Source organism: Epargyreus clarus, unplaced genomic scaffold, assembly GCF_041222505.1.
Source record: "Epargyreus clarus isolate Ecla_fem2 unplaced genomic scaffold, WU_Ecla_fem_2.2 ptg000017l, whole genome shotgun sequence".
In the NCBI taxonomy this organism is placed as follows: domain Eukaryota; kingdom Metazoa; phylum Arthropoda; class Insecta; order Lepidoptera; family Hesperiidae; genus Epargyreus; species Epargyreus clarus.
The window spans coordinates 10,295,064-10,322,810 of record NW_027332225.1 but is presented as its reverse complement, the minus strand read 5'-3'; the positions used below and the strand labels follow the sequence as shown (position 1 = coordinate 10,322,810).

Below are 27,747 nucleotides of genomic sequence, written 5' to 3'. Positions count from 1 at the left end.
TGTGCCATAATGAGATCGACACATTCATCCGTTGTCGAGTATTGTGACTTGTGACGATCTTCCTAACGAGAGCATCGAGAGGGCTTGCAGCTAGGGTTGCAATCTTTTTTGAAGAATAAATAGTATTTCTTACGAAAATATTACAAAGTATAGTACCACAGGACAAATGTACTTGGTACATTTCTCTGAAAAGCATGTTATTTTTCATGTTTGCTTATGGAGATTTTGGTGAAGAGCACCACGACATTTATCCATGAAACTATAGTATTTTACGTACTTTTTTATTGTACAATATAGTGTACACGAATATAAGGAACAATATTATAATTTATGGTGCTGGTGGCAATCTCTGTAGTAATTTCCAGTTGGAACTGTAATGGTTTTGAGCATATGTATTCATAGAAAAATTAGCGCGGTTTCGTTATTATCAAGTGCATGCGGTCAGCGAAGGAAAGTCAATGTCGCAAACAATTCGTTTTCAAAATCATCAAATTACCATTATGATAATTTTATTGATATATTCAAATGCGATGTGAGCACACTACTTTATAAGCAGGCGAGAGTATTTGCGGAAGTCGAATGCCGACATCCGGCTTGTCGCTCCAAGCCCGAACTATATCGTCTATGAAATTCAATTGGGAGTGTCGGATCGCGCCGTCTCTCAACTATATTACACGCAATTCACTACAAGTACCGGCGCTATGAGGTCTACTCTCAATGAAAGATAACGAAATTGAAAGCGAAATTCACGCACGCTTGCCATCATCGATCATAGACTGCAGGGGAATGATGTAGGTACGAGATGTGACACCTGGCAGATGTTGGGAACAGCTGCGCTCGAATACAAATACCTTTTTTTGCCTACTCCCCTCATTAATTTCAATACAACGGTGCACGTATTAGGTAATCCCTGTTGTTCCAAATATATAGATACAACGCAAACTTTAGAAATATAAACTACACTCTCATTCTGAAGTTTGGCCGACTTCCATAGCGATTTGAGCGCGGGCGGATACCGCATTACGCAACTCTCAGGAAACGTTATCGTTATAAACATGGCTGAGATATTTGTTGTTATATTGCGAAGCGAGAAATTACCCGCGGCAAGGAAACTCCAGCAGCGATCGCAATGACGTCAGTTGCATTCAATTGACTTACATCTGACGCTATAAGCGGGTGTAGTCTTGGATATTATAGTCGGGTCTTCTCGTGTTCGCTCGCAGCACGTCGACTGCGTCTCGTTGCGAATGGGGATGGCATGCCTGACCTACATCGAGGCTCTGCGGGGGTGCCTGGGCCATAGCCAACTTTATTGGTATAAGAATCAAGTTTTGTTCGAGTGCACCAGATATGCATATTCTCTGACCCACCGACGCCAAGAGATTCTTCATTTTTATTTACTTTTGAAAGTATATAGCGTCGTTAAACGCTGTCATTTTCTTTACGAACCATTATGTAGATAAAATGATATTGCCTGTTTAAATTTATGGGCAACTGAAAAGCTTCTTAGCGAAAGATTCCTATTGATCGTAATTTAATTGAGCGTAGGCAGGTTTAATGTTCTCTACTAATTTAATGTTACTTAATTATTCGGATATAAAAGAATATTATGTACTTTTTGTTTTTGGTGAACAGGAAATATTAAACGTATAATATCTCTCATATTTCTTATCTTACTTATATCTTTCATAAGTTATCTTTGACCTTAAATATTTTTTAACGTATTTCTTCAAGGAGAACCATATTTTATTTTAAAATTATCCTAACAAGTAAATTATAAATAATTAGTATATTTCAATGAAATTTAAGTAGGAAAACTGTTCACCCTAATTTACTTGGGTAGAGATGTGAAGTTGAGATAATATGTATTATGTATATTATCGGCGATGCCTAACATCGTTCGCAGTGGGTCTCCCAGTGACGACACGTGCCATTTGAAATTCAAATTTTCATATCGGGGAACGTCGATGGATCTAATTCTGTCATTTTGAGCACACACCACATTTGAGCACACACCACATTGATTCTAACCACAATATTAATTCCATTCAAAATGTTTGATTTGTTATTTATTGATCCCGATAAAATAGAATCGCTGTATATAATTATCATCCGACTAAATGGAATAATTCCATAATACCTTCATTTAATTAAACGTATCCTAAAAGTAAAAAAGGAAAAGTGCGAATTAAAATGTTTACTAAGTAACAGTTAAATTGGAGCAGTAATCATTTCGGTCGGTGCAAGGTAAATAAACTGACGGGTAAACCATTGACCAAATTGTATTTATGGAAAATACATTTACATTGAGTCATTTGCTTTCGACAGATCCCATACATTTACATATGATATTTGAGTATGGGTTTGCGGTTTAGTGTACGATTGGAGCAATGATAAATATTTAATAGGAATGACGAGTCGAATATTATTTATTATTGAAATTTTCAAATATTTATGGTATTTGTGTAATTTGATATTGGTAAAGCGACGCAAATCAATACGCTGAATGTTTTGTAGATGACAAATTTTCATGAGAGTACTGAATATTCTATTCACTTAGATAAATCTAATGGATTTTCTACCTTCACTTGACAAAAAAGGTCGTGCTGATAATAATGATTTCTTAAGATGATGTTTTTTTTTTTCTTTCTGATGACTTTTTAACGATACAATGACAAGAATTATAGAAGAATATTATTCATCGTAACTTGAAGTAGAAATCATAAAAAAACAAAATTATTTATTGTCAGAAAAATTGTTTTGTGTAAATGGAAAAAGCTTTTATGATATACGAGGGCGCGTTTTTAAGTCCGCGGAATGGCGGGGTTGGAGGGATGATAGCGGGCTTGTTAAGGGCGGTACGTGTTAAGTGACTCATAAATAGTATAAATATAAAGTTTTATCACAATTGCATCATTAGTTTTAAAACTATCGACAATTAAACAACTCAATCCGGAAAAAAAAATAAAGTATGGAAAAAATCGAGCATCGCGCCGTTATAAAGTTCCTTACCAAGCAAGGAAAGTCTGTACAAATCATAATGGAAAAGATGTCATCGGTTTACGGGGACTCTTGCCCTGGAAAAACGATGGTTTACAAGTGGAACAACCTTTTTAAGCAAGGCAGGGATTCACTTGAAGACGACCCACGACCCAGACGGTCTGTTGAGGTGACCACTCCGGAAACGATGGCGAAAGTCGAAAAATTAGTACTGGAAGATGCTCGGCTAAAGAAGGAACAGCTTGCAGAAATGGTTGGAGTATCGGATACAAGCATTTTTAAATTTCTGCATGACCATCTTGGCATGACTAAGGTCAGCGCGCGGTGGGTGCCGAGAATGCTCACGCCGCCTCAAAAACAACAGCGCGTTGAATGTTCCCGTGCGTTTTTGGACCTCTGTGGAGAAGATAAAGATATTGTATTGAATCGAATTGTTACTTGAGATGAAACTTGGGTTCACCATTATGAACCTGAGTCTAAACAAGACTTCATGCAGTGGCATAAAAAGGGTACAGCACCTCCTAAAAGGTTTAAGGTGTCACAATCGGCCGGAAAATTCATGGCGACAGTCTTTTGGGATTCAGAAGGAATTTTGTTAATAGATTATAAAGATAAAGGTGTCTCTATAACCGGAGAATATTACGCAACTATCCTGGAGCGGTTAAAAGAAGCCATCAAAGAAAAAAGGCGGGGAAAATCAACCAGAGGTGTCCTGCTGTTGCACGACAATGCGCCCGTACACAAAAGCCGTATTGCACTGGCTGCCCTGCATAAGGTGAGCTTTGATATTTTAAATCACCCACCCTATAGGCCAGACCTGGCTCCCAGCGATTATTATCTCTTTCCAAAAATGAAAAAAGAGCTTCGTGGAAATAAATTTTCTACAGACGAAGAAGTTAAGGACGCAATTTTTCCGACAAGGACGAAACATTTTTTATGAGGGTTTAAATAAGTTAATACAAAGATCTTAAAAATGTATTCGTCGTGCAGGAGAATATGTAGAAAAACAAAAATAATTTTGACATTTTATTTTCCCTCCTTGTCCCTCATTCCGCGAACTTAAAAACGCACCCTCGTAGCTTTAATCAATTTCCTTAATTCGTTGCCTTTAGAGCTTCTCTTTGTAGAAATGATTATATATTTTGGCCGCTCTACTAGGACTGTGACAACACTACTAATATCGCCACTCGTAAGTTTATCCACCGGAACAAAGTCGTGTTTTGTAACACAACACAATTCAGTTGTATTGTGATGAAAACTACGATGTCTCAAAGCGGCGTGCAAGCGTTCCTGTGTAGGTACAATTGTACAGCTCAGTGGGTTTACGTACACTCCTTTTACCCGGGGCCCCGTTTGTTAAACGTGTATACTTTGTGTTTGTACGTACGAGTATACATACAAATCTCTGGAAACTATCAGAGCATTGTCGTGCGGTTTCGTGTTACAGATTCGAGTACGTGATTGTCTTCTGTTTTGCGGATTTGCAGATTCCTAAAGTTACTTAGGAATATAGTTTAAATTAATTAAAATACGCACACCTTTGTTTTTTATAGGTACATAGGACCTACTACATTATGGCGTAGATTTGTCATACATACATAAGTCATAACATTTATAACATATATTGAGACTTGAACTAAGGACCTCTTCATTGGATCATGTAATGTCTACCAGAAGATTGTAAAGTAAAATTTTATGAAAATCTTGTTTGTTGTTACTGCTCGTTTGTCGGGTGTAGCCATGAAAAGGAAAGTGTGTGTAAGGCGTGAGTCGGGTTACAGCGGCGCGTGGCGCGATGTAAGCATGTGTCGCCCATGGTGCGATAAGGATTATTTATGCATCGGGGAGAACTTGCTCCCTCCTTTCCTTTCGTAGATATCTGGCTCACTAGGAGGCGAATTATTTTTGTACCTTTAAAAACCAAAAATTGTACCCGACGTAACATAACCTAACCTGAAATTGACTTAGTTAGTCTAATTGCATTTGACATAGAATGCGTTAATTAAAAACTAGTATAATTAACAAGTTAAGTCTATTTCGGATTAATTAATGCAAGCGCACGCTTGGTAATCCCTAGATATGCTTATCGTCAAGCGAAAATTATGTTCGTGTTCTAGTTGCTAATAATATTAATATTGTAGGTATCTCCGTTAATTATTATGCAACAAAGAACATATTTTAATAAAATAAACTGAATGTTTATATTTCTAAGGTATTTAACGTCTAAAAAATTGTGGAATTTTTAAAATGTCCGTCCACAAAGTGACATTTGCAAAATGTCAATAAAATGTGTTACAGGAATGCCAAAGGGAATACCGGCCGACCCTTGACATTTCGCACCACATACAGCTTACGTATGATTGATTGCTTGCTGCCGACCCACGTGTCGGTATAATTAAACTTGACGACATTTAAGCTCAAAGGTCGCGTTTATTACTAACTGGAATCGGCTCTATAATAGACTCGTGCAGTTCCATATCTCCGGTGTATAACGAAACTTCAAAGGCCGGCGGGCATCCGCCGTTGCATGCCTCTTCTATTTTCTGTTTTCTATACACATTTATTCGTATTCCATCAAAGTAAAATATACAACGACATGGCTCTTCTATTGGACATATCGTTATTCATGAATGTACATGAATGGAATGCGTTGCTAGCCTTGAAAAATAGTAGCGCTGTCTGGTTTACTAAACCCTTCAAACTAGCAGAGTACTTTCTATTTCAATTAGAATTATTGGTCTGTATCATGATTCCATAATTTTTGACCATCGAAAATTACTTATGTGTGTCGTTCATAATATGGATGATAATGGCGATCCTGACACAGTTTCCAAAAATTACACCATTGCTTACTATATTTTTTGTAGAAACTTAAACACTAACGAGGGAATCGACTTTGTGTTTGTATTTTGCAAAAACTTGTCTGCCACGGTACCCCATATCGACTGTTCGAACTGGCGCGGCGCCAGCGTCGACGGCGTTCTGTTGCTTACACAACCGTTTCATCAACATCGACGCGACATCTTTGACATAGAGATCATTAGCAATGTGCTGAGTATTTTTCGAAGCTACTTTGAGAACATGTTACGTAAATGCGACTTAAATATATCTGGTTTTGAGTCCCTTCAACATTATTGTTATATAGAAATGTATCTGTTATACTTCTATGCCATAACATGAAATGTTTTCTTGCTATTTGCGTTAAGTAGATTCTGCGTATCTTGACCAAAACGAAGAAAATACTGGGTTTATTATAATATGAATAGCTGTAAAGTATATTTTTCTATTCCACAAGTGACATTGATATCACTTTACGAACAAAAATTGTTGCACAAGATTCCTATCACTTGTCCTATAAAATATCTGCGGTTATCAGATATCACCCATACCAATAAAACAGTACTTAGTAAGACAGGTTTACTGTCATCAACTGATGTCGCAAACCTCTTATTCCGTTGGTCCTGCGGTATCCCTGGAGATTCTCATTTCCTGCCTGAATGCGCCTATTTTCCCGTTGAAATGGAGCACAGCAGCCTCCTTTGACTCTTTGATACTTTTAAAGTGACGCCTGTTGTGTGCAAAATTGTGACTCACTTCTTAGAAAAATGTCTTGAATGGTATCCTGCTGGCGCCTGAATCAAGTGACAGTGAGATAGGGCGATACATTTTTAAAGCATTTATTCTTTTTGTCATTATGCTTCCTATATTTGGTTATATTTGATTACTCGTAGTTTAATGGTTTTATTTATGAGAATTTATAATATTCTATATAACTGCGAGAATGAAAAGATTCAAAACATATCAAAGTAAATAAATACTACAAAAATCATACTGTCCCGCACCGTAATTTATTTTACTCATTTAACAAGTTCTTATACACGATTCGGTGAAAAAGAACAAACATTAAAATGGAATATTAGACGTCATTAAGAATGTTGGTAACCAGATTTCCCTTTTTCAATTTTCAATAGTTTTGCCGTTTAAAGTCCTGAATATGAAGATTTATAGTTTAATTAATGATATTAAATTAATAATTATGTAGATCGATGTAAATACTCGTATTATCCAAATTTTGTCGCCGTTTGTACTATCCTTTTTGAATAGTACAAACACAGATAGATCGAAGTGGATACACGTGAAAGTGTGGTGTGTACATTTAAAAGCAGTTGTAGCCATTAGGGAGCGAAGTTATAGCCGGAAGAGCATCGCTCCTATAGAATGCAGCTGGCGTGCATTCACTCAATGCCGGCGGTTAGAGCGCAACCCCCTTTTCACATTGCGAATCCCTTTCTTGTGCCGGGTTTTTTCGCATTTTGTTTCATTTTCAATGCACAAGTTGGTACTTTATCAACTGAGTCATTCAGTGCGTTTTAATACAAAGAAAGTGGGTAAGTAGGTTCATCCTTTGTTAAGGTATATCTAGCACTAAAATAGGTATACAGTTTTATATCCACGACGCTTTCTGGAGTTCTTTCGTATGCACAATAGAAAGAGTAGCCTTATATGTGTTCGTTAGACCTACATCAACATAAATTATTGTCCCCAAAAACGATACTATTAGAAGATGGTCACGAAAGCAGTCTTGAAATTTTGCCACTTCCCATTTAAGAACTTACCACGCTTGGATTGCCTTAGATTGGCCGATCAATTGCAATTTGATAGATCCACAAAGCTAGATCCCCAAAGCCGTGATTACCGCTCGATAACGATATTTCAAAATTAAAGAAACACTCGTGTCACCCAGCTAGTAAGGCTACTATGTAAACACAACTAGTGTTTCTGAAGCATTGGCCAAGGTGTCAAGTTGTGCCATCTGTCTGACCCGTGCCCTAATTCGCCGAACACAATTTGCCAGACGAGTCACTGTTGAACTTTGTTCGCGTCTTGGTTAGGTTAGCCTGTTATAAGTTTGCCTGTATAAAGGCTCCGCTTTCCAAGTAGCGCGAACACCCACCGTAATGTAATTTTGGCTGTTTCCTAAATTTGGAGTAAATTAATAATGATTACGAAGATTTTGTGGAAATTTCTCAAAGAGCTCTTTTAGTTTAAGCTTGTGTTCTAATATAATAATCGTTTAGTAGCTGGTTTGCTATTATGAAACTAATTTGATTTGGTCTCATGTTGATTTAATGCGTTCAAAAATTCAATTTGTAAAATGATTCGTGTATTTTATGTTCTTTATCTACCGTTAAATGCCTTAGTTGATCCTTAGTTATGAGAGTTTTATTTGTATCAGTAGGGTTATATAGTTGTTGTTATCTTTTGTGCCATTCTTCACGGTTCTCAGCCGATCTAGTCCAGGTCTTCTCGAGCCTCTTACAGAGTCGTTGACACCCACTAGTTAATATAGGTCAACAATGATTTTTATTATTTTAGTTTTGATTTTATCAGAACTGTATTTGATTAAATGTGGCTTTTTAAATTATCATTGTTCTAATTGATGATTTACTATTAAATTATTACTGCGCTAACTAGAAATGTTAACCAAAATTCTTTTGCTATATTCGAACTATAAAATAAATACCAAATAAATAGCTTTTTCAACGACAAATGTCACTTTCAAGGGAAAGTGATACTGTATCGAAACGGAAAGTAATGAATTTCACTGCGGACTTGACGTCATAGGGAGGTGTCTAGACTTTGCAAACTGTACCTACGGAAGACCCAGGACAATGCACTTTGCACATAGACAGGTGGGCTAAGTGCATTGTGCCTAACTTTTAATTGTTTTTTTTCTATCTATTATTTTAATAAGAATAGGCTTAAATAATATATTTCTCATAAAGACTTACATAAGAACAATATTTAATGGATAGCTAAATATATATCCGCCATTAGTGTATAAAATTATGGAAATATAGTTTATTTTGTCTATTTTTTGTAACAAACTCTCTTCTCGATATCTTTGCTAGTAAACAAGATAAATCATGTTACCTACAAAGCAAAATCAAATTGTATTAGTATGTAGTCGCTATAAAGTTATTTCGATAGCTTGGAGCACGATGTGTCGGATGAATCAACCCTTTGTTGCCGAAACGAGGGTTTTGACGACAGGGACTTTGGGGACTCCAGGAAGGTATTATGATTTCATAAATGTGGCGAATTTAAAGCGGGGGCAACGACCTCGCACCCCTAGCTTTCTTCACGTTTCTGAGCCTGTCTGGTTACGCCCTAACATCTTTAGCTTTTATTGATTCGACTATATTAAACAATTCTTATTTAGAAATTCCGGAAAATTAATGCCTTTCATTATAAATCGGCTAATATGAAAAGGGACGATTTAGAAAATTATTTTTGAGAGCAGAACATAAATTTTAATGCCAAAGTTTGGATAAGTCTATCTAGATAATTTTCACTGGAACTTTCCGTAATTAAAATTATTACTCATTTGTAATCATTTTGTTCACCGTCATCATTTAGGTGGGTTCTTATATTGTTTATTTCTATATTTTACATATAGATATTAGGAATGAAAATTAATATCACAAATGTAATTGTTAAAAAAATAAAATGTTCTTTCAGTTTTCTCTGTTCGAGATAAAAAAAGCTTGTCGGCTAGGTAAGACGGTGTGCTCGGTACGTAGATTTTCATGTCTTAAAAAGAGCTCATTTTACCCTTCAACGATCTCAGAGCTCCCCGACCGTGAATATTTATAAGGTTAAAGTAAGCGCCCCCACACCCGCTCCTAGTTATTCCTCACATATTTTATTGAATACGGGAAATAGTTTGATGTGCGAGTACGAATATGTATGTGGTGTATGAATCTGAGATGATGTGTTTTGTTTTGTTATGCATAATGTGTTTTGAGAGGGACGAAATTAAAACAGGGGGAGTTAGAACACTATTAATTAGAAATTCATCCCTTCCATGCCTTAACAAACAGTAACAATGTTAATTTAGATTTATTAAACAAAAAATTGATTCCAAAACTCATCAGGACCGCACCGGCTAATAGACGCCAAGAATTACAAATTATTTATTGTCTTTAATCTTGAAAATTAACAAATATATAACTTAAGAAATTCACAGCTATTGTACAGAACTACAGACTGATATTTATTGAAGTAAATATTTAATTTGTACTAAAATTTGTTCTTTTAGCCAATTTTACGTCGAGTCGAAACGATACCTAAGGAGCACTTTGGATAATTCGAATTCTGTTATTCATCTCTGAGGAATTTTTCAAGGAAATTAAAGTTTCACGACGACTTCATTATCTTGTTACAAAAATTGTTTCTTTTCCTTAGGAAACTCCGTCTGTTGCAAATTTCCTCTTTAGTGTTTTATTTAGGTACTTGAATTTATTCTTTCGCCGTAAAAGTAATCTCATTCTATTGATTGTTCGGTTACTTCGATAAACGTTATCGGTTTCCGGTCGCTTTATTGCTTTTATTCCGATGTAGAGATATCTGTTTTTAATGTTGTTGCAATTCATGGTCGTCTATTGCAATTGCCGCAATATACGCAACGGAGCGATTACTTATAATTCTCCACGAAGATTAGCACGCAACGGTTTGGGAAAGTGTTTCTATTGCGGTGCCGTCGTCGTCACGGCTGCAACTATTTTGGCTTGCCATACTTTGGTATGTGTACCTACTCGGAACGTGCCAATGATTGTTTGTGAACTTTGTACTGTTTGTAGTGGAACAGTTCTAATTCTCACCTAGATTAGTCGATTAGCTCTTATATTATACCAAGGTGTTAAGTTGGTAGCGTGTTGTCACGATGTAGTTATTACTAGAGATGGGCAGAGGGTTTAAACCCAATGGGTGGATACGGGTTTAAACCGGGTATTTTGGGTGAAATAGGGTTTAAACCCAAATAAACACCCAAACAGCGGGTGTAAACTATTGTCATTCATATTTTTATTTTCTTCGTGTAATATCATTTTTAAAATAATATTGTAAACAATTCACTAAATATGCACTCTAAAAGCCCATATTTCATTTAACTACGCTGTTATAGTCCATTCGGATGTGTTACATTTGGGTTGCAATTTTCGAAGACCCAATTTTATTTTATAGATGTCAATGATTAGTGTAAAGGGCTTAGTGTACAGTTAAATCCTAATTTGTGGAGTCCCAACTGTTGTCCCTCGGCCGCCATCTTGAAAGAAGGGGCACAAAGCGTTTTTACGCTCTACCAGGCAAACTATTTGTCGCACAGAAATTTAGTAAGAACAATTATGGTTTCAAATTGATTTATCTATAATTTTAGTTTTATAACTTTTTGTCGTTAAACCAAAAATAACAAAGATAATAACAATAACAGATTAAACTTTGGGAAGACTTTTTTTTAACTTTTTTCTACTTAATTTACAGAAAATGACATTGAAACATTTTGATAGAGTAGTTTTTATAGTCTGGTCAATTTAGACATAAAAATAGTAATCAAATATCATAAAGCTAAATTTCCGTAGAGACCTTGGGTTTACCATCACAAGTAAAGTTCCAAAAGTCCTCATCGATGTGTGTGTCGGCACTTATTCGGGGTCAAACGTCAAAATTTTCGGGTTTCTGGATTTTTCTCGAAAACGGTAAATTTTATCGAAAAGTACCTTGGACCAAAGTTGTAGCACATAAAATTTTCTATAAAATAATGTTTATATTTTTTTTCTTAAAGCTATAATTATTAAGATATTACGTAAGAATTAGAAGAGAGGTATATTTATGTGTTTTAGTTGTGCGCTATTTGTTTCGTCAAACAAATAATAATTAAAAAGGTAATAAAAATAGATGAACCCCTAAAAATGTAATATTTACAAATGTAAAAACATTAGAAATACAGTAAAAACTTATAGTATATCTATTAAATAAACATTTGAACTGTTTTAAAAGCTTTGTGTAGATTTTATTAACTCATTTTATAAACACCCAAATAAATACCCAGTGGGAGGAAATAAACGGGTATTTATTGGGTTTAAACCCTGCACAGGGTTTAAACCGGGTTCTTTGCCCATCTCTAGTTATTACTCACCTCCGTACCCACCATCGCATACGTTCATTTATATATCCCGATTTATATAATAAAGTGGCAGTATAATACGTAAGTATAACATTCACGTATCGTGCATCTGGTTGATTTACTTCCTCGGTCGTACTGAAGTTTATGTTATTATGTCAGTGCAGGGGATTCCACTCTGCGGCTTAATGCGAGCCGCTGCCTGGAAGCACTCGAGTACATTTTCTCGGAAACACATCCGGCATCTAGTGCGCAGTCCCTCACCGACGATGACAGTCGTATCGTGACATCTTCGTTGATATGAAATGAAAGCAAAAGTCAATATACTTATCTTATGATTGCAAGAAGGGACGATCGACTCGATCTTTGTGATCTGTGTTGTTTTGTGATAGTGATAGTGACGAAAATTAATCAAAATTTTGTTACCATAAAATACATATTGGAATCTTCTCAATAATATTTGGTCACAATTTAAGTATCCATAAAGGTCATAAAAATGTCTCTATAAAAGAATATTAAAACTTCTATTGATTCGATCAATGTCTCCCTCGGTCGTAGTTGTATATAATCGCACTAATATAAATATTACATTCGCTTACATGTATCTGACCGATTTATTTCCGCAGTCGCACATAAATAGTATGTCAGTGCAGGGGCCTCCGTTCTGCGGTTGAATGCGAGCCGCTGCCTGGAAGCGCTCGTGCACATATTTCTGTGAAACACATCCGACATCGAGTGCGCACTCCCTCACCCGCGATGACGTTCACGCGGCGTTCATAATCTTGACACCTTCGTTCGTTGATATACGAAAGCGAGAGTGGTTGTCATATGGTTGATAGAATGGAGGATAGAGTTAATCTTTGTTATATGTAATGTTTTGTATACTATCTACCGACGAAAATTTATCAAAAAATGTACTATAACATAAATATTGGAACCTTCTCAATAATAATTGTTTGGCCATAGTTTCAAGTCATAAAAAATGCATCTATAAATTGATATTTTAATTCTTATTGATGCGATCAATGTATTACTTGGTCGTAAATGTATACATAAGGGCAGTAATGTAACTATATTACCGTGATTTATTTCCGCGGTCGCACATAAATAGTATGTCAGTGCAGGGGCCTCCGTTCTGCGGTTGAATGCGAGCAGCTGCCTGGAAGCGCTCGTGCACATATTTCTGGGAAACACATCCGACATCGAGTGCGCACTCCCTCACCCGCGATGACGTTCACGCGGCGTTCATAATCTTGACACCTTCGTTCGTAGATATATACGAAAGCGAAAGTGGTTGTCATATGGTTGCTAGAATGGAAAGATATATTTTGTCGTGTGATACTGACGGAAATTTATCAAATGCAAATTAATGTAATTAGGAAGTAGGAATTTTACAGTAACTGTAGACCAATAAAATAGTATTCACCACGGTTTCAAAGAGATTCTTGCGGAGGACATAATAATGTTGTGTTCGTAGTAGGTTATTATCAAAGTAGAGACGACAGTATGGGGGATACTGTCGTCTCTGCAATGTTATTTTATCATAAATGGTTGTGACCGCGATACCATTGTACCTACTCGGAAAAGGCTTTTGCACCCTAACGAAATTATAGCTATTTCATTACCAAAAACAACATTGACCCGTTTCGCGCTTCAAAGACCCTTTGGCAAATCATATTCTTTTTTCCCAGAAAAAATCCGCCCCTTCTACAATTGGATTTTATTAAGAAAGGCCGTAACGTGCTTCAGTATGAAGTAAAATACTTAGTAGGGACTTGCGCAAAATTAAAATGTTAGTACCTACCTTCATATGTAAGTTTATATGTTAGGTAAGTATGTTTGGTAGGTTATATAGATAGTCGAATTCTTTGTGTTTCGATTACCGTAGTATCACAACCACACATATTTCTGCTTTACTTTCGTTTGAAGGTTGTGGTAACGGAAAGGTACAAGGCATTCCAACTTAGTCCTGAGGAGTAATAAAGCACTTGTGACCGACCACGGATAATATTTAAATTCTGGGGTTGATTGGGCAGCAGTAACTGCTATAAAGTAAAGTAATACTTGTATGCTACTCATATAACACAAAAACAAGTAGGTATTAAAGTATAAAATCTTTTTATCGTGGAAATATTCAGCTCCAATTAATATTCAATCTGCGTTCGCGTGACACTACAGCTATAGAGCGCGACATACTTGTGCGCTATCTAAGGGCTTAACCATGTATGTACATTGTGACCCGATTCCGCGCGTGCCGACACAATCACCTGCTTGCGAAAATATTATCTTGATCATAAATAATCCACTGCGGTTGTAAGCGAGTAGCTTTGGTAGCAACCCTTTTAATTCCTTAGACCTTATGTAAGATTCCTATCCTGGTTGAGGTTGATTAGGGTGGTCCGAAGACGACAGTTGCCGTTTATTGTCAGGTGGACTGCTTGCTCGGTATTGATAATGTAAAAAATATCTTGTAAAATGGAGGCCGGTTGTGTACTTCACCGTGCTACTTTAGTCTAATTTGGAGGTAGCTTCTGATAGACCTCCTATTTGATAATGACGTGGGTTATTATTATGTCCGTACCTAGCAGTAGCAATATGTACATAACTACTTAATATTTAGCTTTATTCATTCATTGTCAGAATAAGGTCAGGGGTTTGCAGATTACAATGAAGTACCAACATGACGTATCGTTGGGACATGTAGGCGTGTTATGACAAGCCATAAGAGCTTCAATGACCAGCTCTAAATTATAATATATGTAAGCGACTTGAGCAAAATGTGCCAGCAGCCAATTAGGTTGTAAGGCGGACGCCTAATGAATTCAGAACTTGTCCGAGCTTCAAGAAGCCGGAAGATACTTCCGACGAAGTAAAGAAAATACAGCGAACGAAATGGAACAACTGAAATTGTACCGGTCTTAACAATATGCGCGCTAAATTAGAGAGACTTTCTTTCCAAGTAGGTCTTTGTTCGTTGACGTATAGTTATTATGAGAAAATTGCATTGTTGCAAATCACACTCGTTGAACCCCAACCGCTCATTGCAGATTGTGGGGCAACTCGTAATAATAGCCGTTCAATATGGATATCTATAGCGTGAAGCTTAATGTTTTATACTACGACTCCCGTTGAAAGTTTCTTACACGGAAATAGTAATTATTTGATTGAAGCGCGCATATTCTCGCGGCTTGTGTAAATCTCCGCTTATACACAAACTTGAGCATCCTCGGGTGCGGTCGGATGTTGGGTGGGTGAACGCTAGTGGAAAATAATTTGCTTACTATATGATAGTTGAAACATCCGACATGGGTATTCCACTAATCCGAACTCTCCACCAATACGATCAGAAGCATGGTTCCAGGCCTCCTTTGGGGCAGACCAGTGCCTAGGCACGGATCTGTCTCTTTTTAAGATCCAGTAACAGACTTAAAGAGGGTTGTAGCCAAGTCGTAATTATTTATTCCCATATAAATAACTAGTATTTGCCCGCGGCTTCGCCCGCATTTAAAAGAAAATAATATGACATATAATCGATTATGATATGAAAATAATTGATTTTTTTTTTGTCCAAAAGATCGATTCTCCGATTAATCGCTCTTAGATCGCCATCCCTAGTTCCCGTGGGATTTCCGGGATAAAAACTATCCTATGTCCTTTCTCGAGTCACAGACTATCTTTGTACAAAATTTCATTAAAATCGGTACAGTGGTTTAGGCGTGAAGAAGAGACAACCAGACAGACAGACAGAGTTACTTTCGGATTTATAATATTAGTAAGGATAGGTACATCACATATTTTATTATTGTGTAATGTAATACGTACCTGTGCAAATTTAACATTCTTCATCGACACTGTATAGGTAGCAGTAGTGGCCGTAAATCAGCACGTGACAAGAATACCCAACGAAATTACTTAACATTTTCCGTACCAAGGACATCGAATGTCTATTTGTAAATCATTTTCGTGCAATCCCTTCGAATTTATTTTGGCAAACGCAATATACTTTTATGAGATCGACGTAAATAGTATGAATAACGAAACATACTTCTTACTACATATGTAATATAATTCTGAAATTCAGGTTTATACTCATCATATTTACAAGATTTTACGAGTATATTTTACTAAAAAAATATAGGTCTAACAATATAAAACGCTTTTAAGATATGTACAGTTAGATTTCTGGTTTTATATTGTATATTTACTAAAATAAATCATATCAAAAATAAATAATTAAGTGTCAGTCGCTAGAGTAATGAAGGATATTTATAATATAGAGTGTCACATTCTTTGCAGGGTGGCTACCCGGCTAAATTGAAGAAGGTGCTAATAGTGACGGCGCCGCTGTGGTTCAAGGCGCCGTTCCGCATCCTGCGCCTGTTCGTGCGCGAGAAGCTGCGCGAGCGCGTGCACACGGTGAGCGCGCCGCAGCTCGGCGCGCACGTGCCGCGCGCCAGCCTGCCGCGCCAGCTCGGCGGGCAGCTCGACCCCGACCACGCCGCCTGGTGAGTACCTACTGCACATAGACATATTACTATACCTTGTCTCTGTGGATAGCTTGATCACGTCGCCGTGTAAGCACATCGTGTCAACGCGCTCTGTATCAGAAGCTAATTCATTTACTAACACGTCGCATGGTCAGTATACCATTTAACACACTTTAGTTTCAGCAGCCAGCATAATCATCGTCATTTCATTGGGCCGTTACGTCGTAATAATATTGCTTAAGTATCCCGGTATCCCAACAATATTCTTTGGTTACAAGAAGGCGCTAATATTAACGCGTGCCGTTCCGCGTTCTGGGCTTGTTTGTGCTTGCTTGCTCGTGCCGCGCGCCAGCCTGCCGCGGCAGCTCGACTCCGACCACTCCGCCTGGTGAGTTTATCATCGACACATGACTATATATTATGCCAGTGGGTAGTTCGATCCCCAATACGTCGTTGGAGTATGTTAGCCCGATCAGTGCCAGCAGAGAGCTCGATTACAACCACGATAACTGGTTATTATCATACCAACATTTCATCAAAGGCCAGTGTCATATCCCCGGAGCTAACCTGCCGCACCAGTTTGGCTGGCAGCTTAGCCACGACCACGTTGTCCCGTCGTTATCCCCATACATCCGCTGGCCTACAGGCACTACAACCTGATTTCAATTTCTATGACATAAAAACAAAAGCCGATGTAGGTATCTAGCCTCCATTTCCAACAATAATGGCTTGAATCTCGTTCAAGGGTACGTTTGACAAGAGACAGATTAGCACAATTATGCACACGCAAACGGCAAGCCTGAGATCATCGCGTAAATAACAATAACACTATAAATTATATACCTCTTCGCTCAGGGTGACTGTAAATTATATACCACTTCGCCCATGGTGATGTTGATTTTTAATCTAATTAAGAAAGGGAACACAAGTAGGTAAATATTCCGTTATTTTCGTAATAACATTATGAATAAATTGATTCTGTATTTTTTGTAAATATTGGTTCGTTGTATGGAGCTTTTTTCCATATTTATTATACATTAGAACTGAACGGAATATTCATAAAGAAGTGATGGATTTGATAAAGAGGTGTCTGAGATATTTCAACTACATTAATGCTTCCGTACAGATTTTAAAGATGTCTTAAAAATAAAATTACATTCGCAAAGCGGTCATACTTAACAATAAACATTTAATTTTCAAGCCAGTCACTAAAATGTGGAACATGTAATTAGGAGAAGCAGAAATGACGGTGACTCTCCCGTGAAAATTATATAATGAGCAAAAACGGATGGAAAATTAAAAGTTAGTAATTTTAAAGCGCTGGGAAATGCGGGAAAATGTACTGAAACGCGACTGTAGAAAATGAAAGCGACTTTATGACAATATTAAATTTTCTCTTTCGAAATGGAGAGAGTATAGTAAATGGGATTTTTAATGCTAATAGCATTTTATACGGGGATAGTAATAAAATGCCATACTTCATGAAGGCTTTCCATTATCAAGATTGAGGCTCCTAGCCGTACGATTTATTGGTCTAGCAATTTTGATTTATTTATTTGTAAAGGCTCTGGCTTGTGAAGAAGAATATGTAAAAGGAATACAGTTACCTAAATAGTTATAAGAATTTCTTTGTTACATAGATATTTTCTTCACTAAAAGAGTAAAACCAATATTTATAAGCCTTTCGTAGTTGAATATAAAAATATCCCTTTCCTATCTAACATTTCTAGCTAGTCCGTTACTGTCTTCTGTTCTGAGCTATAAAATGATTTCGTTCGAGTAAAATATTTGCTCGACGTTAAATTCGTTTGCAGCATCACAACCCCGGAGGATTCAGTTCGCTCCTAGAATTCCGAATGGTATTTTATCTGCGTCAATGCGAACCTCCTTTATAAAGTTTTGTTCAGTAATGTTTCAACATTTGACTGCTTTTATCGGTCATTCGATATACTTACATTGATAAGTTTAATCATGATTTATTCACTAATAACGTTACAAATGAAATCAATTAGGATAATGAGCCTAATTATGATGTTGTTACAAAAGAAAATGTATGTTTCTAACTATCTTATTAATTAGTATTGATACGATTATTATATTTAATGTAATTTACGTGTTCGTAAAGCTTCGTCGAAATCATGAATTTCAATCTGATATTTTGATTTATATAATGAGCTTTGAAAACCATTATACTTATTACTGTCGATATCAGTTTTCGATAACATATAATGGTATATTTTGGATTTATACTGTGTTAATATTGACTAATAAAATATCACCATGCCTCCGTGACTAATCAATTCTCTTTTCGTTTTGTTTAACTTTTTTAAAAGATTGGACTAGCAATCAAGCTCGCAGGCCACCTAATGCTAAGTGTCCACTGCCGCCACTGGAAATCTGTAAGCAACTCTATATGGGATAGAGGTGTTACCCGAAGCTGATAAATGCATCTATCCCTATATAGTCCGTGCCAAACAGCTAGTCCGCTCTGAAGTTGTTGCGCACAACTACAAGCATATATTCCGTAGCAACCTAAGGGCATACTCACGCAGCTATGTACCCGTGGGTGAGAGCGGGCAGCGGACAGGTGCCTGGAGGGGCCACCGCGCTGTCTCCGTCCCACTAATATCTACAATTTGCTTTTCGATGCGACTCGTTTCTATATTCACAACGGACTAGCAGTTTGACGCGGACTATACTGATATGAGACTTCCCAGATTACTCTAGAAGAGTCTTCAAGGATACATCTGTAATCAACTCGCGTAACGTGCCTACAAGTGCGCAAACTATTTTGTAACTATTATCGATCTGTTATCACGATTTGTATTTAACGTGGGTGTTTGTTTACAGGTTGGAGCACTGTAGGAATTGTTATACGAACAACCTTCAAAATTCCAAGTTGGACAACGTCATCGACGATTATGTAATCAGCAACCACATACCGCCGGTCAAGCCACAAAATGGTAATTCTAAAATTTAATACCATCTAGGGATTTACTTTTTTAAATTTTATGAGTTCTAACATGATTTGATGACACACAAAAATAGTAAGGTTCTGTCTGTATCCCTTGTCGCATACAAGTGTGTGAATTATGTCTGATATTTGTGATTCGTGGGTTAAATTTAGAGCGTCCTACAATCTTTGATATTTCAGGGACAGTACCGCCATACTTATTTATGCCTTGAAACGTGTGGTAAGGAGTGGCAAGTGTGTTCTTTCTAAGGCATCTGTGTTCTTTCTAATCCTAACGGGGGTAGAGGATAATGTCACTTACAATCAGAAGGACGCAAAGAATATATTAAAATGAAACTTATTTTTTTCCGTAGTTTTTTGAGTTTGTAGTGTCCAAACGTACAAGATAATGATAATTAAACATTAGTATTTATCTATAGATAAATCCAATGAAACATTACCTAATTATTTTTCTCTCGACACAATTGTGCTGGTGATATAATTAATGACTCTGATAGGACAAGCGTACGGATTATTATTTACGATTTATTGTATCATTTAAATTATATTTCAAGGGAAAAATATATAGCATATTACAGCAAAATCTTGATATATGTATATAGTTATCTTTTATATACAAATAACCTTCTGGATGTCAAGATTTGTCTTTTCATATAAATGTATATAACCGTTATATTGTGAAGATTTATGTCCGCTTGCCCTAAGAGGGGATAATGGTTTTTTAGTGCATGTGTTCTTTTTCCGCATGCTCTTTAGCTTAAATGGCTTAATAAATTTGAAATATAAGGTGTCGTTACGTTTGTCTTTATATCGGAAGCATCATACATACATATTTCAAAGTTTCCAAGAAAAACGTAGCAGTTTGCTTTTTACCCAGAAAATAGAGCCCAATATAGTTTAAAATATACTCCAATATTAAAATATTCAGTCGCTGTTCTCTTTAAATTTAGCTTAAAATTATGTAGATAATTTTCATTCTTCTATCCCTAAAGTATTCACGTGGATACCCGAATGTCTGCTTTGTGTGGCACGGAAACAACGTGTATGTCATTCGAGTGGTCGGTTACAAAGTGCAGAATGCACGCTGAAATAGGACGTGAAACTTTTGTACTCGGCTTGTGGATTTTCATGTGTACCCACATTGTGTTATGCAACGGGTACTCACGATAAGCGATTTTATGTCAATATTTCGACCTAGTGACATAGATTTTAGTATATTTTTATGATATAGATGTCGTAAATTATAATGCAGTCCATTAGATGGTAAGTGGCTACTGCTGCATATGGATCGGCCCTAAATATGATTTCTGTGTAACTAGAAGAAAGCCAGTGTGTTGTTACTAAGGATATTGTTGGAACGTGTCGTATTAGTGTATTATCCTTATAACATCCTTCAAACCAGAACGTAGAAACGCTTAACACTGTTTTTATATAAAGTAGGTACAAATATCCATCCTCTCATTTAATTATTTTGCTCACATGTTATGTCATGTTATATTTGTCTGTTTGTTTTATGTAGTAACAGGATTTTTACCGAAATAAATGTTTTCTTTGTTTCTTTCAAATAGGTGTGGAGGTAGTGCCAGAACATATAACCTATAATAAATAAAAATGTTTGTAATTTAGTACAAAACGCGTACAATCCACGACTCTATAATTTATATTAATCGACATTAATATAAATTATAGTCTTTATCGCTGCGAACAATCACAATTGTTAACGTATATTTTATGTAAATAATTCGGTACATGTCAAGAGTTCCACAAACAATGTGTTTGACCCGGCTCATAATTATTTATATTCGGGTTAAATACACGTTCGATGTAAATGACTATGGTATACAATTACATCATTGTCTATAGAAAGGCGTAGAGTTATGATTAGACACTATTGGGGTATATTTTAGACCCCTTATTGTAGTAAGGCAGATGAACAGGGTACAATTATTAAAGGCTACATTGAATCACTGCCCCTTTTTAATCAGACCTAACTCAAAAGATGGTACAGTCAATATACTTCGACCAAAAACATACTATTGTCACAGCTATTTCTAGCATGAAGCAATTTAGCGTTTTAGTGAGTGTGAATGACTGACTGACTTACCTACTTGCCAAAGAGGCGACAATCTTAACACTCGGGAGTGGCCGCCCATCTGTGATAGACAACAAGTAGAACGTTTTTTTGTGAAGTTAACGTTATTTTATGACGCTTGGTTAAACGGTAAAAACGATTTCTGTGTCACAGTCCCACACTAGGATTCCCTGTGGCGTGGGTGCCATAGACACACACATAGACAAATACATAAACACCCAGACCCAGAAACAGAAATCGAAATTCATCATTTAGATATCTGTCTGGCCGGGGATCGAACCCGGGACCATTCGCGCGTCAGACCGGTATGCTGGCCGCTCCGCCACGCGGGTCGTCACCGTTTACGCGGTTTACGCGGTTACCGCGATCAGTTACCATTAGGTGAACTGTATCTTCGTTTGCTACTCTAATTCCATAAAAAAAAATGTTGTGTTTGTCCTTTAGGTATAATAGAGCACGAGGTCGCGTGTGACATGACCAGCGACCGCGTGGCGCGGCTCGACAACGCGGCGGACATCATGCACATCAGCGACCCCGCCTACACCTGCGACCCCAGCCCGCTCAGGTAACACTAACACCTACTACTTAACACTCACCCGTGACTCAATAATAATAATAATAAATACATCACATTCTAGTCTCAAGCTACTGAACATTCATCCTCAAACATGTATCACCTTACAAAAAGCTAGCATTCTTAACACATGCAGAATAGTTAGAAAAAAATTGCCAATAGACCCTACTTCACCAGCTCTTATGCTTGGCTAAGGCCCGCATAAAAGTGTAGTATTTACCCCATTTTGGGAGAAAAATCAATGTAAAACAAATAATAATAATACATTATTTGACCAAAAGAATTACAAAGTTAATATGATACATAATAAATTAGCTTAGTGTTTAACAAATATTTTAGAAGGCATTGTCTCAATGTTTGTTCAGTCGTGGGCAATTTAATCTGATCACGTGACTTGGAGTGTCCCACTTTTGATTTATCTTGGGACTTCATTTCTCCCAGAACGACAAAAGTCTAAGCTCTTAAGGGCCCAAGCCCTTGTATCAGTGTTATGCCATACTTAAGTATGGTCAACCAAACTTCCCAAATATAGTTTGGCAGACTTCTTATACAGGTTAGGTTAGGTTAGGTTAGGTAATTTTTAATCTGTTACGCAGGAAAAAGTATTTGACGTATTGTACCAGAATATGATTACCGATTTTGTATCAGGTGGATTGGAAGCTTGTTCCGCGTTTGTATTTTTCCTTCCACCGAATATAATAGCAGCTATTGTTGGTGACGTGGCCTCCAGACGTACAAGTTAAAATATAACCGTTTCATTAATTTCAGACATTCACACGGTTACAATGGAGACATGAAGGGCAGCCATATAAACTCAGGAGATGAAGATGACTTAGATTTAATAAGTGAGTAAATAATATTTTATATTTTTATTTACTTAGTTTAAATTATGTAATATAGACTATAGGTCCCCTCCTTTTTAGCCCTTTTACAGTGTAGTGATATGAAAGATTTAAGTGGCAAAATATACGTTCATTAATTACATACCATTTTAATTTACCTCTCATATGTATGAAACTCCGTAACCCAGAGAGGTCAAGTCATATCTCTGGTTTCAGTTTAAAGATTTTTATATATTATTATATACCATTATAAGAAAATCTACCTGAATAATAGGTATTAAGGTATAAAAACCTTTTCTTCAAATCTAACTGATAAATCTAAAGTTTGATGCGTTTAAACAAACATGCACTTCAATTTTATATAGATTTTTTAAATAGCTTTGTATATATTTTTGATCGAATAACGTGTTGCCATTATGTACACACATTGCATATAGTATCAACGAATTGTCGCGTTATCTGCGTTACAAATAAAAACACGTCTTTCCTGTCACGATAACGGGCTTATCGTGTTTTCAGTTTTTACATGAGAGATTTGCACAAACAATGCTTTAACGGCACTGCTCGTTTTGACATATTTTCACCAGTCAATTTACAATTAAATTTTTGAAAATTTCTTTGGCGGCGTTGTGTACATTTTGTCGTCAAGATGTCATCCGATGTCAGCATAGAAAAAATATGTCAACGGGTGTCAGTTTCATTTTGGATTTATTATATTTTATTATTCCGGTTAAGTTTTGAAAGTTTTCACTTCTGCCGCCACTCACGGAGTGCAACTCTTGGATTTTTTTAATTAAATCCTTTTTCGATTCGAAATGAAATGTCATTTTTAAAAACAAACATGTCAAATGTCACGGAAGTACCTTTGATTTATCACATATTTGACAAATTACTTTGTTTATATAATTTTTACGCGATTTACAATAGAAAATTTAATAAGTAGGAGAGTATAGAATGCTGGGTACGTTGATATTGACTTATTACGGGCCACTTGTACAGCAAAATGTTTAGACGAAGACGGGGTAATCATTTTTCAATCCGTTTATAAGTAATTAATTTGTTTGTGTTTGATAATGGTAATGTTCTTCATGGTTCATCTCTAATAATCACATCTCTAATAATAAAATTGATATAACCTTTCTGCCTAATAACAACAGTATTCTGATTTGAGAAATATGGTAAGGGAGATAATCAAATGTCTGCCTACCAAGGATCAAATTGACAATTCTAGTTGGGAGAAATTGTCAAATTTTGATAATAATATCTAGTAGGCAAAACATTGAATAGATTTATTCCCACTTAACTCTCAGATTAGCAAGTTATTTGATGTGCATCTCAAACAGATATTCATTGGCAGTACTGTAGTCGCCTTGACTTACTTTGCTACTTCAATAATTAAAAAAATAATAAAATATTCACGTAACACTGTAAGCAATACGCGAAGTCGATAAAAAGCAAATGATATTGCATTGTAAACGGCGATTTACGAGCCATTCGTGGCAGGGCAGCGTTCGTATATAGAGTATGGCGGTACAGTTCGATATAAAATTGCCTCGGCTTATTTAAATAATCCTATGCATTGTACGCGACAATGCATTCACTGTTCACACTGTTGTTGTTTAGCGAACTGTACATTAATGCACGTGCGTAATTGTTTATTTATCTATTGGTCCTTGAATATAAACGTCGTATGATTATCGTCAGTTTTCTAAACTACAGCCAGAGATTTGCTGTTGACTTCCGTAGGTCATCAGTAGATAATTCTATCGCCTCATCTATCAGTCTCTATTTTTAAATCTTGCGACATATCTTGTGACTCTAGTAATTTCCTGCTAACTTCTACATGCCGTAATCAACGTTCTGATTGTAGCCAGTTTGCTTATTTGTATGCTGCCTGCTGTCTACTTTAGGTCATCTGTCATTAGTCTGCCCGGCAAAACAATCTGTGCTTCTCTTATTGATTCGTGGCTGTTATTGATGTCCTTCCTGCCTATAGTTTAACTTTATCAATCATACAAGCCATGCCGACTGGACCACTGCCTCTCTAACCTACGAATTCTGTTATTTCTTGGTAACTTTCGTTTGTTTACGGATGTTGAATTCCAGCACGGTTTTCCTCATGGTATGCTCAACGACTCTGAGTTTCTGGAAGAGGCTGTACTTATTTATATCTATATAATTATCGCATCCTAGTACAGGTATAGACGCAATTTGTCTGTGACTCATGAGGAGGAGGAGGAAAATTCTTTATGTAAATAAATAATAGCATTTCCAGGAGATTTGTTGTTTATTATCTTTAGAATCGACTTCGCGATATTGCTATTTATTTACTACGCAGATATCTTAACTACGTAATTGTTTTGTTTTTGTAAAATGTACCAAATTGGTCTAGATTATTCCCGCTGCGATGATTATGAGTAAGAAATGTACATGTGTTATGTTTGTCAAATGTTGCGTGATTATTACTTGATAAAATAATATCAAGCCGTAAAGTAGATATAAATTTAATGAATTGATTTAATCTATCGACGTATTTACATAATGTTTGTTAATTAATGTATCGCCCGGAACTATATTGTAGGTATACTATTGATGAACTATAGAAACATTACATATTTTAATATGTACCTACTCCTTTAAATATTTCCGGATTTTCATTGTAACTTCGTTATTTAGGTATATTGTTGCTTATTAAAGTATTGTTATCAAATGCGAAGGCGTTTTGATAGTAGTATTCCTTAAACGCTAATACCGAATAGGCGATACTGCGGAAGTTGTAAATACGTAGGTATATAATGTGAGAGACCTTAAAAATAAAAATATAACAAATACCACACAAAAATACTAGATTTATATTAATTTATCATGTCTCTAGATTTAAGGAGTGGCACTCGTTCCGATGAATCACGAAAAAAACAAACAACAATGCTTACATTCTACAAGTCTACCTACTTAACTCACTTTTCGATTAGTTATCAATCAATTTATTGTAACGCAATACAACATTAGCAAGTCGACTGTCTAATTACGTATTGTTACACGTTTCGTGTGTGACCCACTTGTGGTTTTATGTTATAAACGGAAAGTGTAATGTGTATGGCAAAAACTCGACACACGCGACCGCCCGCCGCAATTATGGCGCAAACATGCCAGTCATTCTTGTTTTGCCTAATGCATATATTTCTAGAATTTGAACTTGGAATATGAATTGTTTATAGAACGCGTTTATGACTCGTTAACCGCGATTTTTAGTGTTTTTATTTTTTTTAAACACGAAGATATTAGAAGCAAAGTATTGATGTTAAGTTGTTCCACGCATAGTGAAGGTTCCGTAGGAAAGAACATCTATTCGAAGAAAAAAGTATTTTTACATTTCATATTGTTTTCCATCTTTAAAAATGAAGTTGTCCCAACTATTGAAAATACTTTAAGTCAATATTTCTTGTAAACAAATTTTCAACGATCTTTATAATTTTACGTGTATGCGATATCATCCACTATCTAGGAGTATTATCTTTTATATCAGTTTGTAAGATATTTTTAAAGATATTTATCACACACACCTACTTCTATTTCCTCTGTTACAAATATGGAATGCTATTGATATCATTCATTGAATAGTAGTTCATTTAGCACCTCTAATTTAATTCTATCTATTACTCATTTTTTGTAATTATTCTTTTATTTCTTAAATAATAATTAAAGAATTAATATTATTTTTTTCACTATACGGTTAATCACAACCCCGACTTTTGAGTATTCTGTTCTACATGTTACTATATCTATGAACTAGCTGACCCGGCAAACTTTGTACCGCCTCAAAATCTATTTATCAAATATATTTCATATAAAATATAGCCCATGTTACTCGTGGATAATTTAGCTTTCGAATGGTGAAAGAATGTTTAAAATCGGTCCAGTAGTTTTTAAACCTATTCATTACAACCAAACAAACAAACAAACAAACAAAGTTTTCCTCTTTATAATATTAGTGTAGATATACTTTTGTATGCAGATCTAGCTACTATCAATCAAATGCATATTACCTGATAAACAAGTCAATATAAATTATCTTAATGTTATCCATTCATACAATATATCTATTGAAATGCCTCTTGCTTGCATAATTTATATTGTTTAAATATTTTAGGAGCTATATTAAATTTAATAGTCAAGCCCGTCAAAGTGTATCTTTTTTCCCAATAAAGAATAGTGTTTTTCGATTTGATTTAACATAATTTGATTAGATTCAACAGTTTTGTCTTTCTAAAATCATGTAATTCATATATGTATATCATTTGTCAATATTTTTTCCATTTATAGTTATTCCGCCTCTACCTCTCTTGTTTGAAGTTATAAGTCAGCGTAAAAGTGCTAGCCCGCCCTGAATATAGAAATGAATCGCGTCGCCATAGCAAGTTGTATGGCTTTACCTGCTCGCAATAATTTCAGAGCGGACTAGCAGCTTGGCGAGAACTATACTTGTTTATTATATTTTCATGCTATACACGGTTCATTCTGTACAAGTCTTTGTTGATTTCATATTCTTATGCGCAAAATATGAAATAATTGTCGTGTAGGTATATGAATAAGAATAGTGCCTTTGTGTATAGTGTATAGGCGTGCTGCGCGGCCACGTGCCGAACAACAATACAAAATGATTGTATTAAATATTTGTGCGAACATTTAGCACGTGGAATGGCACTGAATAGATCCTTGTTTGTACATATATGTGGTATTTGCACATATGTGTAATATGTATTTTGTTGTATACAAATTGATTAAATAAATGTTTTACGTTGTAAGCTAGATGTTA

General features: G+C 36.0%; 1 protein-coding gene across 1 annotated transcript in view; it reads left to right on the top strand.

The window, feature by feature from the left end:
- Positions 1-27,747, top strand: part of Ptpmeg2 (Protein tyrosine phosphatase Meg2) — a 70,474-nt gene that overhangs the window by 31,132 nt on the left and 11,595 nt on the right. The window contains exons 5-8 of the mRNA XM_073082385.1: positions 16,259-16,467; positions 19,300-19,412; positions 21,960-22,080; positions 22,858-22,934. Of these exons, the coding sequence (XP_072938486.1) occupies positions 16,259-16,467; positions 19,300-19,412; positions 21,960-22,080; positions 22,858-22,934 (520 nt within the window). The remainder of the gene's footprint in view (positions 1-16,258; positions 16,468-19,299; positions 19,413-21,959; positions 22,081-22,857; positions 22,935-27,747) is intronic.